The 16031-nt window shown below is 36.5% G+C and overlaps 2 protein-coding genes across 2 annotated transcripts in view; both read right to left on the reverse strand.

Annotated features, from left to right (window-relative positions):
* g (adaptor-related protein complex 3, delta 1 subunit-like garnet) overlaps positions 1-6540 on the reverse strand; it is a 52778-nt gene extending 46238 nt beyond the window's left edge. Inside the window, exons 1-4 of the mRNA XM_071593998.1 lie at positions 6277-6540; positions 6018-6113; positions 5548-5676; positions 5072-5212 (exon numbers count right to left, since the gene is read on the reverse strand). Coding sequence (XP_071450099.1) covers positions 5072-5212; positions 5548-5676; positions 6018-6113; positions 6277-6372 — 462 coding nt within the window. The 5' untranslated portion in view covers positions 6373-6540. The remainder of the gene's footprint in view (positions 1-5071; positions 5213-5547; positions 5677-6017; positions 6114-6276) is intronic.
* A 2397-nt stretch (positions 6541-8937) lies between these two features.
* LOC139695341 (ATP-dependent DNA/RNA helicase DHX36-like) overlaps positions 8938-16031 on the reverse strand; it is a 36522-nt gene continuing 29428 nt past the window's right edge. Inside the window, exons 15-18 of the mRNA XM_071594053.1 lie at positions 14506-14661; positions 12097-12400; positions 11301-11398; positions 8938-9242 (exon numbers count right to left, since the gene is read on the reverse strand). Of these exons, the coding sequence (XP_071450154.1) occupies positions 9158-9242; positions 11301-11398; positions 12097-12400; positions 14506-14661 (643 nt within the window). The 3' untranslated portion in view covers positions 8938-9157. The remainder of the gene's footprint in view (positions 9243-11300; positions 11399-12096; positions 12401-14505; positions 14662-16031) is intronic.

Below are 16031 nucleotides of genomic sequence, written 5' to 3' on the forward strand. Positions count from 1 at the left end.
TAACCCAACAAAGACTACTAAATTTACATACCCTAATATTTGTGCCTAGGCATTCATTAACAGATAATGAATTAATAAAAACTGTTTTAAAGAGTTGATTGCCCACTAATTTTGTTTCCAGCAGAATGTTTAACTTGTTTTTAATTTTGGAGCTCCAAATTAGAGCTTTTGACTTTTTTCCCTCTCTTACCTCTTTGTCTTTTTTCACCAGTCTCTCTCATTTCTTGTTTTTCAACCCTAAAATGACATATTTTTGAGTTTCTTATAGCTTTCATTCAGAAATACCAATCAATAAACAAATATCAATGCAAGCTCATTACAATTATTGAAAAGGAAGTCACCATGACCCAGACAGGAATTGATATTTCCTTAAGTATTGACTGCCAAAAAAAACAGGAAACAGGAACAGTTTCAAACGCTTCTCATTAATAGGGAAATAGTTCATACCTACTAGATTATACATAAGAATATTGGTAGGCGCAGGTTCATCAGTTGATGAAGGAGCTCATACCAATTATGGAATGTTAATTCAACATGGTGTTATCAATCAAAGAGATACATGGACTGTCTCAAAAGTAAATAGAACGAATTTGGGAAAAAATGGATTGCATATTAATATACAAATTGCTTAAATTCTTCAAAATAACACCATTTTGCATTGATTTTTCATGCCAGCATTTCTGCCAGTCATGGTACACTTCCTGGAAGGCATCGACTGGAACCTCATTCTGGTAACTTTTCAGGGTCTCTTTGACGTTATCCAGCACTCCAAAATGGTTGCCTTCCAAGTTACTTTTTATTCTTGGGAACAAAAATAAGTAGAGCGATGCTACATTGGGTCTGCAGGGCCGCTGGGGCAGCGTTACCACCTTGTAATTGGCCAGTTACTTGGTCACAAGAAAGGTGGTGTGGGGTGTCATGGTGCAGCCTCCAGTTAACTAAGATCTTCCTGATGCATTGGACTCTTTTCTACAGCCTTTCAAGGACTTCCACATAAAACTTATAGCTCACTGTGTCCCTGAGGCACAAACTCTTCAAGGATAGCGCCTTTGAGTTGGGAAAGACAGTGAGCATCATTCTACATATCTCAGGAAGATATTCTGTAAGTACCTAATGAATAGTACTCAGTGCAGCAGTAATTAGGTATTAGATTTGCAGCTCTTCACTCCAAGTCAGTCCAATTAACTGGACAAATACTCATTCAAAACAAAGATTTGAATCACGGTTTTTATCTTCTTTCAGAATGCATAACAAACAATACCACTAGTGTTTCCAAAAATTATTAAATTTATAATTTTGAAATACAATTTTTTTTAAAGTCAATAATCAATTTTTCCTCTTATTTTAGGTATACTCTATATTTACCAGGGTTAAAATGGAATTAATTCCTCAAAATTCCAGGTTTTACAAATCTATTACTGGGCTTCTCCAATATATTTTTTTTAAGGTTTTCCTACTCCCAATTTTCAAGGATGGCGGACATCCTTTCAAATACCCTACGGCAGTCCCTTATACTTCAGGTTACAAGGAAAAATATACATTTCTCTAGGTGATTATCCACCCTATTCTAATTGCAATCTAAATGATGTGGAAAACAGAACCATTTTGGCATTATTGATGACATCCCGCAACATTACACAAATGAATCACAGGGTGAAACTCCAGAAGATGACTTAAATCTATGCATGTACATATTTATAAAACCTTTATCCTTAAATTTTACTGCTACATTGAATAATTTAGGATTTTTAAACATCAATGGAGGCTTTCCGTCACACAATTATGGAAAGGAACTCTGCTGAGCAATGAAATCATATGGCTATCCGTTCAACTCATATCACTGGTACAACTGTTTCAGCAAAATTTTGATAATTTCGACCAAAATATGAACTGCCCCAGTTACCCTATAGTCCCAATTTGACACTGCCAGACTTCTTTTTGTTCCCAAGAATAAAAAGGAGCTCAATAGGCAACCATTTTGGAATCCTGGACAACGTCAAAGAGGCCATGATGAGGTGCCTGCATGAGGTACCCATTGACACATTCCAGGAAGCGTACCACAATTGGAAGATGTGGTAGCATTGATGCTTTGTCGTGCAAGGATGCTATTTTGAAGAATTTTAGTAATTTGTACTTTGATCTTCAATAAATGTTTTCCCAAATTTATTCTACATTGCTCTAAGCAAGAGGGTCTGAGATATAACAGGAGTGATTGAGTGGCTTAGGAGACAATTATAGAGAAGCATACTTAAGATCACTTTGAGAAGGCCTGAACTCATTCAAATGTCATCTGCCATGGGGCAAAGGGTTTCTAACCTAAAGGAGACTTGTGAGAGCTTTTCAGACATAAGACAACAGAGGTAAATGATGAATAATGTGACCTTTGAACTTCTCCTAATCTTAAAAATATTTTGTTTTTTTGTAAAATTTTCCAAGGCGAGTTAAATTTGTGATTGAAGGCAGAGATCAATAATTTCCTTCTTCTCTTCAATGAAACTACATGGAGAGCAAAGTGAAAAGGTTTCTTAAGATGAAATCAATGAGAAACTAGTCCTCTCCTAAGCCAGCCACAGAAGTTATTGTGAAGCACTGAGTGATCACTTCAAAGATTACCCATTATTCCCAAATGACTCATAGAAATGTATAAACTATTATCATGGCTATTAGTATTATATCATAGGAATACTAATAATTTTTCAAGCTCATTACATATAAACAATTAAGTGGCATGTCTAATGTTTGATAACTGTATCAAGAAATAAAAAGGAAAATAATGATAACTACAAATATGAACACATTTCATTAGCAAAACCATTTATCATTTCTAACATTGGTAGGCCACCACTTGAGGCATACTTTGGATGGAAACACAAACCAAACAACACTACCCTGCTAAGACTCAAAACAACACAATGTTATATCTTGGCTACAGTAAAGCCTTCTTCAATTCTGAATTATTTTTTTCTGATTTCTTTTTTCCCCCTACCTCACTTGCCAAACGTACTTCCCTCTTATCACATACGATTCCATACCATGAAAGACCATTCATTCACCTTTCCTCCCTCCTTTCAATTTCTCACAATCATCCACTCTCCTCCCCCAACATGACTATGCACTTCCTGTCTGTCCATTACACTTTTCGCACCTTCTCCAAACCCACATTTCAAAAGCCTCCACTCTATGCCTATCATCCTGCCTCAGAGATCTTGTTTCCATGATGCACAAAACTACACTCCAAATAAATGTTTTCACAAATCTTTTACTTCCATACTGAATCAAAGTCCCAGCCACCAAATTCTTCTTCCTAGTAAAAGCTTCTTTGCCCGATGCAATTCTTCTTAGTTCCCTAATACTCAACCATTTCCATCCAAAACACTTCCTAGATCTGTTAACTGTTCCACCAGTTCTAGTATATGCCCTTGAAGTTAAATATTTAACTTAGCTTTCCTCTTTCTTGAAACCCCGATAACCTTTGTTTTGTTTACAGTGATTCTCTTCCCTTGACTTTTTATTATTAGTAGCCTACTACTGGTTAAGGTAGCTTTGTCTGGACACAACCTACCAGCAGTATAGTGATAATTTCCATCTCTCTCTTAAGATAACAAGCCAGATATCCAGCATTACAAGAAGCCCCTCTTCAATTCAGTATATGTCCTTCCTCCCTCCATTCTGTTCAACGTCCCTATCCTATCCCTTCCCCTTCCTAGATAGCATAACATTCTCCCCTCTTATCACAGTCTTTAACATCCCATTCTCGATCAAAATGCTCTGCATCCATCTTTCGTGCCTCTTGATTTCTCGCAACAATCCTCTCTCCTCTCCCTCACCTAGCCTATACCTAGCACTTCCTTGTTTGTTTTTCTTTCGGACAATTTCACCTCCTCCTCCACAGCCATTTTTCTAAAGCCTCCAATCTATGCCTATCATCCTGCTTCATTGACCATGTTTCCACACTGTACACAACATCCTTCACCAATTTCTCAATGTCCCAGTCCCTCCGCTTTCTCCTCATGAAAGCTTCTTAGCCTGGTGCTATTTCTCTCCGTATGTCCATACTACTTTGACCATTTTGTTCCTTAGCACCTCCGATATATGTTAACTATTCCCCCTGCTCTAGTTTTTGCTTTCCTATTCTAATGTTTTACTATGCATTTCTCTTTCTCGAAAACCACATAAGCTTTGTTTTGTAAACATTTTATTCTTATCCCTATCATAATGACCTTCCCATGCACTCGGCAATCCTTGCAATCCCTTGAATGACTGACAAACTATAGGGTATCTTCCTTTTTCATAAAGCAAAACCCCATTAAAAAAGGAAGTAATTTTGCCACACCTGTAAGTCAGCAAACATCTACAAACCTAACTGATTTAATGAATTCCCTTCCAGCTCATTCCATGTCCCCTTCACCATTTCCTCCACATATACAAAAGCACAGGTAATAATAAATACAGCTGTAAACTTCCCTTCCAGACTCTCTATCAACTACTCGCACCGGAGCAGTCTGAGACATGTAAAAGTTGACGATCTGCTACTATTTTCTGTAAAACATTCATTAATTTTTCCCAGTTCACCCTGGGACTTAATATAAAAATATGCATTCCGATTGTGTTCCATGTTCCTGTCTATTGGTGAACTCATTACTGTTATGGTATCAAGCGTGCATCCTCTCTTCCAGAATCCAAATTGATTATCCACTAAGTGATAATTGGCAGAGCTCTTGATCCTCTTGCTGAAGATTCTGAGAACAACTTGAACTGCATGCAAAGTCAGACTTTTCTTAATATCATCACTCAACATCCCTGACATCAAATCCTGCCTTCTTGAGAAAGCTTCTTAGCCTTATGCAACTCTTATGTCCTGACTGCATTTACCATTTTGGTTAAAAAACTTCCAATTTGGGTGAACTGTTCCACCTGCTCTAGTTTATGAACTATTTCAATATTTGACTTTGCCTTTTTCTTTCTCAAAAACCACACAATGTTTATTTTGTACCTGTGTTAGAGTTTCACAAATCTCTGATTCCAAAAATGTGCATCTTAAGAGAATTCTTAAAGGAAGGTTGCAATTTACCAGAGTCATGATGTCGTTGGCTAAGTCCCTGGCCAAGTCCGGTCCAATGAAGCATGCAAGGCCAGAAAGGGCTACGCCAGCATCATACTGGCCCTGGCTGTTCAAATCCTTGCGTATCATATTGGTGGTCAGCATAAGTAACTGTTTATTTTCACAATAAATAAAAACATATGTCGGTTAGATGCTAAGTTTCCCTCAACAATAAGTAAGTATTAAAAATATCTTAAACATTGTAAAGCCAACAGTAATAAATCAACAACCCAACATGGGGCTTAGAAATGGAAAAGCTTTCCAACTGTCAAAATAGTACTCAAAACAATAGACATTTAAGTTTCTTTAAAAATCTGTAAAAACCAAGTATTTTAATAAGTAAAGAGCTTTTCGAAGAAGTTTTTAGTCAATTATACATACATTGAACGGCACACTTTCCACTAACATTGATCCAATGCTTCATCTGAGATTTTGATCATGCTTACCTCCGTATCCTGATGGAAACTCTGAGATGCAGCCAGATAGCCTATGCGCTTGTGAGTGAATTTTGGAGAGGACATAACTTCGATGATATTAAATCCAGCCCAACTGATGTCATATCCTAGCATCTGAAGCTGTATTAAAAGGGAAATTTAAAATATAATTTACTTTCCCGATTTTGAATAAATGCATCGGCTGTTTACACTTCAAGATAAAATGCAGTTTAAACATAACCGAACAACCCACTGTTAGTTCTAGAAGTTGAAAAATTATTTAAGCATTAAAACGTTAAGAGTTTGACCATTACATAATAGACATTGATATCGGACCGATAGTCCGCCATTAAATCAAAATCTAAAAATGGAAAAGAAGAGAAATTTATGAAGGGTCATCAATATGCTCACCAAGCACGAAATCCCAACTCAGCGACCCAACTACAACGTTCCCATCCAAAGCACACATGTATGGTACTTACGTATGTTAATTTTGCCACAGCGTTTGACTTGACCGATATATTATCCTGCCTTAACTCCAATTTTATCTCTTCTATACATTGAGCAATATATTTCGCCTGAAATAGAAATCATAAATGTTTTCAACATTCAATTGAATCCTAAATAATGCAAATGAAAACAAAATTGGAAATGGCAACACTTTCAATAAGTTAGGCTCATGTACTCTAAACCTTGGGTCACTTCTACTTATAATTAACCTGCCTATAGTATCACACTGACCTCATTATCCTTGTTGTTACGAATCCCTCTAACCAAATCTGTTAAATTTTTGTCGAACATTCGTTCCAGGTTCCCTTTCACTTTACGGAGAGCCATTTTTGGGAATTATGTGACTAGCTCTACGGTCAAAAGTAAGGCATAATAAACAAAAATACGGTGTTTTTTAAAGTCCGCCTGCCTTGAGAGGGCAACGTCCGAAGAAAAATAACTTTCCAATCATCATCTTGCTCCCAACATGACAGGATCACCGGAACATCCCCCTATATTTTGTTGGAGGTCATGTGACAAGATTACGTTGACACTGGGATCGCATCCCACAATTCTGCACGTAAAGAAATTAATAGCGAAATGCGACGTCCAATTGGCATCGTCTGCTAGGTGATCACCTGTCAAAGAGTCGTTCATCCATTGAATGATACGTTTCCTAAAATAAATAATTCCTTTAAACCTTATTTTTATGTAGGAAGTATATGTTAATGTATATCCGTCTTAAATTACAGAATGTTTACCCAAGTGACATCTGTCTACAATCGATTCTTTCTCTCGCATAGGATCGAATATTTCGAGAGGAATGTGAGTAGAGGGGAAGTGAGAAGATTCGAAATGTAGAAAGGCAGAGGTGCAAGTTTGTATGTAATGACATTTTAAATTTTTTACGCATAAACTCTATTAAAAAATTTTCGAATTCATTAATGCATTATTCTCGGCTTAACAGCCTTGGAAGATATCAGAATTCGTTTGAAACTCTCCCTTCTAAAACCAGGGCGATACTTCAATCACCCTTTCATATTCTACTTTTCTAAATTCTCCTTCTGTTTTGATATTCAGCGCTGACGCCGCCAGTAGGTTTCAAAGCATTCCAGTCTTCTTTGGTTTACTTTTCCATTGGTCCATGTAGCTCACTCTAGTGCAACTCTTAAGTGCTTTCACATAATTCTTCATCATATGTAAATGAATCTTCTTTAACCTATTACTATTTTCATTCATCATTAGGCCTCATTAGATTGAGCAATCCTCAGCTCAGGGTTCAATGAGTTCCTTACACCCCACGTAATCATCCTAGGTAAGTAATGATAATATATTTCACCGTTGGCAACCTGCATTTGCATCGTTTTGTCCATTCTGCCCAAATATAGAAAGGAAAAGTAAATAGTTATGTTTGATATTTGACTGCGAGTTTTCTAAAATAATCACTGACACCCTAGTCACCACTTTGTCTAGCAATAATGTCCCTCGTCTACAATACTGCAGGAGATTGAATACTTTTGATTACATTGGTAATTCCTTTGGAAAGTGTAGGGAACTTTTAATAAAAATAACTAGAGTATTGACTTGAGTGTAAATTAATACATACACAAGTGAAGAAATTATGGTAATCAGCTTCGGTTTTCCATTTGGCTCTTTATTTTTACGATCTGAGATTGTTGCATCGTAATTCTCAAGAGTTGCTCCAACGAAACCGACACTTGTTAATTTATATGGGAAAGGAAGTGTTAAGATATTTCTTTTTTAACCAGGGGTTCACTAGGGGGTGGTACATGGCCTTGATAACTTTTTTCCCAGCCAAAAATGCTTTTTTATATTCCTCATAATGAATAGTAAGACAAGGTGGGGAAGATTTAAATATGAACTTTCCTAAATTAATAGATGCACATACGTGGATCAAGGTAATCAGACAAGTCAGCATTGATAGCATAGCAACAGTAAACTGTTAAGATTCAGCAGAAACTTCCATTTCAGGTTTATAGCTGAAATCCAACAGTTTATCACAAAGGGTCTCAGTCCAGCATCTCTGATGAATTCATACCACTAGAGTAATGGTGCAGTTATGATAACTTCATTGAGATACCTTTGGCCTCAAATAGTAAGGGTTTATTGCAAAGAAAGGCAGTAGGGTAGTTTAAGCTCATAAAAGAAGCAATATGATTGGCTTAACAACCACATTCATCTAACTACGATAGGCACCTGTCCCACACTCCTGGATAATCGTTCCTGTGAGTATTCAGTGATGAAAGATGATAAGGTAGGTTTCCTTGACACATGAGTAAAACAGGAGAAAAATATACTGCAGTGGCAAACACAAAATCTCTTCATCTCCCTCACTCTACTAGGAACACAGGTCAGTATTTTATTATTTTAAGTGGGGGTTGAAACATCAAAGACAAAAACCTCTGGTGTTTGGAACAGTATGTTTCACTCTTTTAAAGACTGTCTACAGAATGACTACTGCAGAAAATATTTGTAGGTTACTTCATAAAAATAAAATGGTTAAAGTCAAATTCTTAGCCAATAATTTACACTGCTTCTTTCCTCGGAGCATAAGAGTCACAGTCAATTTTAGATGCATTTATCTAAAATGAGTGACTTTTCATCAGGATATGGCTGACAGTCAATGTGAATTTTAACAAAAGCCAAAACAATTTTATTAATTTAATGCAGTAAACTAAAATGTAAATTCCCATAATTATTCTTCCACATACAGTAGGATTCAACTGAGAAACCTGTGGCAGCTATGGGCATGGATTTTTATCCAATTTTTCTATGTATATTTTTGTTAACATAAGTCCATCAAATTTATGGACTGAAAATCAAAACTATTAGACATTTTACACAGAACAGAGAAGATCCTAACAACTAGACGTTTAAAAAATAAATGAAAAGAAGAGTTTATCACTGGATTTTATTGATAATAGAAACAAATAAATTAGCAAAAAGCCATAGACACAAAAATTTCTGGGTCCAGCTTTGCCTAGGAGGCCACCACTTTCACATCTTATTATAAGATGGAGAGTATTAATCAGGAAGTGAAAGCCATAACCACACCATTTCATTATTAGTCTCTTTGGTGATGGAATTGTGATATGAGAGAGGACATTTGCTACTAATCAGAGTCACGTCCATCTTCATCACTTTCTGCCCTCCTCTTGACTGTCTTGTCCTCTGAAGTTATTAATTCAACGATGGACCTGAGAGAAACATAGGAAATAATTTCGATAGTAGATTGAGGGCCTGGCTACACAGCACAAAATATGCAACAGACACCCACAACATACATGACATAACCAACCCATGAGTATATGTAATGTATATTATTATTATTAAGTAATCTACCAGTTAGCTAGGTTTTGGATGGACACAACTACCACATAAATATAGTTTTTCTCCTAACAAAACACAACATGACAACCTACTCCATAAAAAGCTCCTCTTCATCTATGTACTTCCTTCTTCCCTTCATTCCATCCAACATCCCTATTCTATTCCTGCCTCTTCCTCGTTTGCCTAACATTCTCCCCTCTATCACAGTCTTCAACAAGCCGCTGCTGATCAATATGCCCTTCATCTATTTTTCCTGCCTCCTCAGTATTTCTCCCAACAATCCCCTCTCCTCACCCACCATACTGAGCACTTCCTCATTTCCTTTCTGTCCATTTCACCTTCTTCACACCCACATTTCAAAATTTTCCCATCTACTTCTATCATCCTGCTTCATTGACCATGTTTCTAGGCCATATTTAACTATGCCCCACATCAAAGTTTTGACAAGCCTTTTCTTAACATCCTTACTCAACATCCCTGTCATCAACTCCCTCCTCCTGTGAAAGCTTCTTTGCCTGATGCAATTCCTCTCCTTACGTCGGAACTACTTTGAACATTTTGATCCAAAACACTTCTGAGATATGTGAAGTATTCCATCTGCTCTAGTTTGTGCCCTCCTATTTCAATACTAAGGTTAACCTTTCTCTTTCTCAAAAATCGCATGACCGTTGTTTTATTTATATTAAGTCTCATACCATATCCATCACACTGAATTTCCAATGCACTCAGCAATGCTTGAAACCCCTTGGCTGACTGATGGACTAGACCTTGGCCATCAGCAAACCTAACAGATTTTACCAATTCATTGCCAACTTTCATTTCTACCTCCAGTTCTTCCCTTGCCTCATTAATCGTTTCCTCCACATATACAATAAACACCACCGAAGATAAAGGACAACTCTCCATTACACCTCATCCTAACATTGCCCATCTGGACTCTATATCCCCAGTTGCACCTGAGCAGTCTGAGACATGAACAGGTTGCAGATTAGCCTCCTATCCCTCCAATCTTTTCTTATTTTCTGCAATATACTCAGTAGTTTTTCCCAAATCACTCTACAAAATGCCTCTTTGAAATCTACGAAACAGGCAAATACATCCTGATTGAATTCTATATTCCTCATAATGAATATACGCGGCTATATATTTATCAACACATAAGTATGGATATGCAGTGTACACTATATACTAGACCGAACCAAACCACAGTTCTCTGAGATCTGTTTAAGAAAAGAGTAGAGCTCACTGAGTACTTAGCCCGACAGCAAATGAAATTAACACATTACCTAATAAGGGTGGCCAGTTCCTTTCCCTTTACCACTGGTGATTTTGCAGGAAGTTATATGCTACATGAAAAATTACACATCTTGAATGAAGCTGAGAAATCCCATGAATCAAACCCAGGCCCATTGGTTAGTGGTCCAATGCTCTACCCCCCCTGGAATACCACATCCCAATATGCTACACAACCACGGCCAAATTGTTGATAAAATGCAACCAACAGAAACTTTGTAAAACAATTTTAATGGCTGGCAATTACTCTTAGAATAACATTTTAAATTTTAATAGCAGTTTAGCTGTGAATAGCAATTAGCAAATATTTTCTATTCTTGCATTAATTTGGGAATTACACAAACATAACCATGGCAATGATATCCACATAAATAAGACTTGGCATTACAATAAAACCACAACTCTATTAAGAAAGTATGCTAAAATTTGGGGGTTAGAGGATGATATTCACAGTTAACTCATGGTAAAAAAACTGCCCATCTAAACTTTTGCTCAGGGGTTTTTCTATTGCCTCACTACAAACCCACTGAGAATTTTTTGGTTACTTTTAGCACTCCAAGCATTGATTTGCATGCTGGCATAGTTTACTTTTATCTTGCTTGTACAAGTTGACAAGTGCAAAATTATCTCACCTCAAAACCTTTCCCTCCTCAGAGTTTGAATCCCAGTTGGTGATTCCAGGATGGGTTATTTTCTCCTCCAATAAATTGTCCAGCCATTTCCTCAATTTCTATTAGGGAAACAAAATAGCCATCATTGGGAAGAATATTTCTAAAAAATGCTCTTAACTCTCTTTCTATTCAACAATAATTATTAAAGAATTACTAATAGTGCCAATTTTTAAATTTTATTCTCTTTTGACTTTGTCGGACGAAAGCATAGCAAGTAAAATTTTAACCAGCGATCAACGTATTTGATGCAGTATAGAATTGCACCATCCATATGCGTTCATATCAGTGATTTGGTCAATTTATTCATTAGAGCAAACAAACAAAATTTAAAGATGGATTGAAACATGCGCCATCACAATCTTAAATTTTGGATAATGAGAACAAAGCTCGGGGAGCTATTTCCATTAAACATGAAAGTTACATAATGAATAGAATAATAAAAATTATTATCATATTATTCTACAAGTTATGAATTTGTGCTAAATAAAATATTTGTGTTGCTACTGGTTCTAAACGAGAGTTAATTCATGGAACATATGCTTCCAGTTTACTACTTTTTGTATTCTTTTCAAACATATAAATACAAAGTAGAAGATCTATTTTCAAAAATCTAAGCCTCTAGATATTTGATTGACCTAACATTTAAATTTTTACAAAATGCCCTCCCCACTGGATCTGACACCCACCAGGATCACTCTTTACCTCAGCCCTCGATGTTGCCCTTGGACAACAATCAGTGACTTCCACACTGGCCTACCTTGATGAGGTCGGCTGTATCCCGGCGACAGTTGAAACGTATGGTTTCATTAATTGAGATTATGCCGAAACCACGGTCATCTGTTTGCCAACGCACAGGGCCCTCGCCAAAGAACAGCAGCGGCAAGGGGTGAGCAATGGTTGTGTCATGCAAGAAGACAGCCGTTGAACGCATTTTAAGGTGGTACACAAGGAATGGGCTCTCAAACTCTCGTTCCTTCTCATTCACAGACTTTGGGTGAATACACACACGACCATCCTCAGCCGTCCTCACCCTCAGACCTCCCCTGTTCCTGCCAACTGACCTGAGGGAAAATGGGAGGAGGAAAATCATGAGGGTTGACATCCTCAAAGCGACAGCAAGAATAATGGACAAGTGGACAGAGCTTGGTAACAGAATTAACCCTTACACTAAGAGATAACTCTCACAGCTGTGCCTTAGTGAGCTGACTCTCACTTTAGTGCTCATTTATACAATATGGCAACTCAATGAAGCATGCCACTTTACCAGAGGAAAAACAACTGCTTCACAAAACAAAGACAAACAATGTCAAACTAGAGCAAAAATATGAGAAAATTACCGTAATGTTCTCAGCTGAGGTCAAATAAGTATGTCAAATCCAAAATTCGGAAACTGATTCACATATCCTTCTTTTTATCAGCTCTCCAATCCTGATTCTCTAATCCAAATTTTAATTGACTGAATAAAAATGTTGAATCAAATTTGAATCCTCACTCCCGTTTTATCATACAAGAGTTTGAGTTGAACCCTACTTCACTTGTTTTTTTTCACACATGTATGCATTAGTAGTTTTGTCATATTTTGGCAAATTCACATTATTAGTACCACGTATACTAATGTAAATATTCACCTTTACAATGCAAAATTTTGATGAAGAGAAAATCAAGGGCTAACCTAAGGTATTTTTTAATAAGTTAAAAAAAAGATGTTAATTGAGATATGAGCAAAAACTTCTAAAAGGTCACATTCCTAAATTCATTGCCATTACCTTCATGCAATAATTATGATTACTGAGTTATGACTTTTCTTATTGCAAAAAACAACTGCTAATGCTGCCTGCTTTTTGCAGTACAGCGGTAAAAGCAAACCATTATAGCAGTCCTATTTTGAGCAGTACTCACAACACTGGTGGTGAATTTTGGAACCCACTCAAGGGTAGATAATGATAAATAATTTTAATACATAAAAATATTCTAGATCAATATACAGAATTTGCAACTTGATAACTACTGTTAAAAATTTTACGATACCTCTTTTTCAACGTCTGAGCGGAAATTATCCAGCCATGCAATATTTTGGGAAAAATAGCTTACCAAAAACCAAAAGGCCTTAGTTATCTTTGAAGTACTTCCCTTGGGACCTCAAACACTTATCCCAGCATCTCTTCCACGATACAAAACAATCAGCCAAGTCCTTTTTCAGAATGGTCATCAGCTACCTCATCACATTCTCCTTTATCTCATCAAATGACTGTAAGAAAGACTGGCTTTGGTTTCAGGGTCATAGCCGTAGACCCATGACTCATCTCCAGTTATGACCGTTTCAGAAAACCTTGGTCATCCCTTGTGGCTTGGAGCAAGTTCCCTGCAATGGCAGCACAAAATTATTGACGTTGACGAGATAAAAGAGAATGCAAGGAGGCAGCTGATGACCATTTCGAAAAAAGACTTTGTTGATTGTTTGACACAATGATAATGGCACTGGGAGGTTCCAAAGATGTGAAGTTCCCAAAGGAAGTACTTTGGAAAGGGACTAAGGCCTCATTTTTCCCGGCAAGCTATTTTTCTCAACATAATGCATGGCTAAATCCTTTCTAGATGGAACTTATATACCACATTACTTCAGAACATGCATTTCACAAAAATTCACCAAAGAATTAAAGTTAAATCACTGGAATTGACTCAAGAGCATTTAATAATTGAAAAAAAATTAGCATTGACTTACATTTGTACATCCATGTACAAACAATGGATATTTTAAGTGATAATTTGGGCGTTGACCTATACACAAGTAAATAAAATCATTAAAAAATCTCAGTGACTGCTGATTTCAATGTTAAATCACAAATCCAACAAATTCCTAAATGCGTTGAGGCCAATCTTCACTCATTTTTTTTTTCTGAGTGCATATCCAGAAAATATTCACATGGATTTGTATCCAATTCTTGATGTGCTTAATATATGAGGTAGATCACATAGCAAAAGTAAAGTTAACCCAGCAGATAAATTTTAGGATTTGACTTAAAGATGTAAACAGTTTTACAAAATCAACAGAAAAAGAAATAACAATGAAACTTTTCTTGAATCCCACAATAAATGTTTCTGTTGCTGGGTATAATCTGAAGATTTTTCAACCAATATTCCATCCTTGACCACAAAAAATCATTACCTCACTGTCGCAACATTGGGGTACAATCCTGCGCAGATGATGGCCTTGACCAAACTCTGATTATTCGAATTAATGTTGGCCTCCCTTGCCTTATAATCTCTTGACTTGAGAAATTTCATGTTGTGCAGGTGCTCTGCAAATTGGCCTTTCATATTTCTGGAAAAGATATGAGAGAGATAAAATTCATATCATTAAGAGTAATCAACAGGTTTAGTCAGTTTACTGATGGACCCAAAGATGAAGCAATACTGCACTTCTAAGAACTGTCTTAAATGCTACAATCAAACAAAACAGTACACTATTGTTAATTCCATATGATTTCAACCTCCCTTCATGCCATCCGGAAAGCCTATCTTTTCCTCCTCCCACCTTGCTTAATCAGCATTCTCCCTTCAACCACATGCTACAAAATGACATTGCCAATGAATATGCCCTGCACTCACTTCTTCCTTGAATTAGTCCCAAAAACCTTCCCCTCTCCTACACCATTCCTACCATTCCCTCCATTGTATTTTTCCATTTTTCTCTACATCTCAAAAACCTCCGATCAATCCTCACCCCCTTAACTTGTGACCAAGTTTCCAAGCCATTTAATACTAAAATCTGCATCAAAGGAATTACTTATCTTTTCTTTAAATATTTACTGAAGTCCCTGGCATGAAATTCCTCCTCTTTTTAGAAGTATTTTTTCCAATATACTCATAATTCTTCTTCTGCAGTCCTTACTTCAGCCCCTGTCTTCATCTAAAACTCTTCCTAAGCAGGGGGGGATTAGATATATCTCTAATTTATGCTGGCCAAAATCATTGCTAAGCTTAGCCATCTTATTTCTCAAGAACCCTATTACCTTAATGTTCTTAATATTGAATTGACCTCTGGACATTACTAATTGGAATATTCAATCTAATTTACAGTTGTTTTCTATTCACCTACAATCACAGTTGAAACATAAATAATGTGCCTTCATGTAAATAAATGTTGTTGATATAATTTTATCAAAGAAACTAAACAAAAACAGAATTAAAATTCATCAACTCGCAATGAAGACCACAAATGGAATCGATTTTTGTCCCAGAATCCACTCTCCTTAAATCAATTTTAACAAATGTATTTATTGTTTCTAACTCAAAAAATAGAACAACTCATTTTGGATGCATGGTTTTTGCTTTCACTTTTTATTCTGGTAAATACTTGCCCAAACCACAGTTGCACGTGGATGGATGACTTTATAGACTTTATTTCTCTTGTGTCTGGAAACCTTAACAAATTCTAAGAAACTTCAGGGGATACCACCACAGTTACTTTTAACTAATACATATTAAAATGCAAAAATTTCAAAATGTAAAAATCATTCCCCTTTACAGGGATTTGAATCTGTACGCCTTGATGTCTGGCTGAGTGATTTAGCCAACTAAGCTACGGAGGCATCCTCTAATTTACCAAAATTTTAAGAACTTAAAAGGAACAAGATCCTATGATGAAATACCATAAGTAACAGGTATTCATAGTCATGCATTTTGCTTAGA

This window comes from Hetaerina americana, unplaced genomic scaffold, assembly GCF_022747635.1.
Source record: "Hetaerina americana unplaced genomic scaffold, ioHetAmer1.1.p SCAF_6, whole genome shotgun sequence".
In the NCBI taxonomy this organism is placed as follows: Eukaryota; Metazoa; Arthropoda; class Insecta; order Odonata; family Calopterygidae; genus Hetaerina; species Hetaerina americana.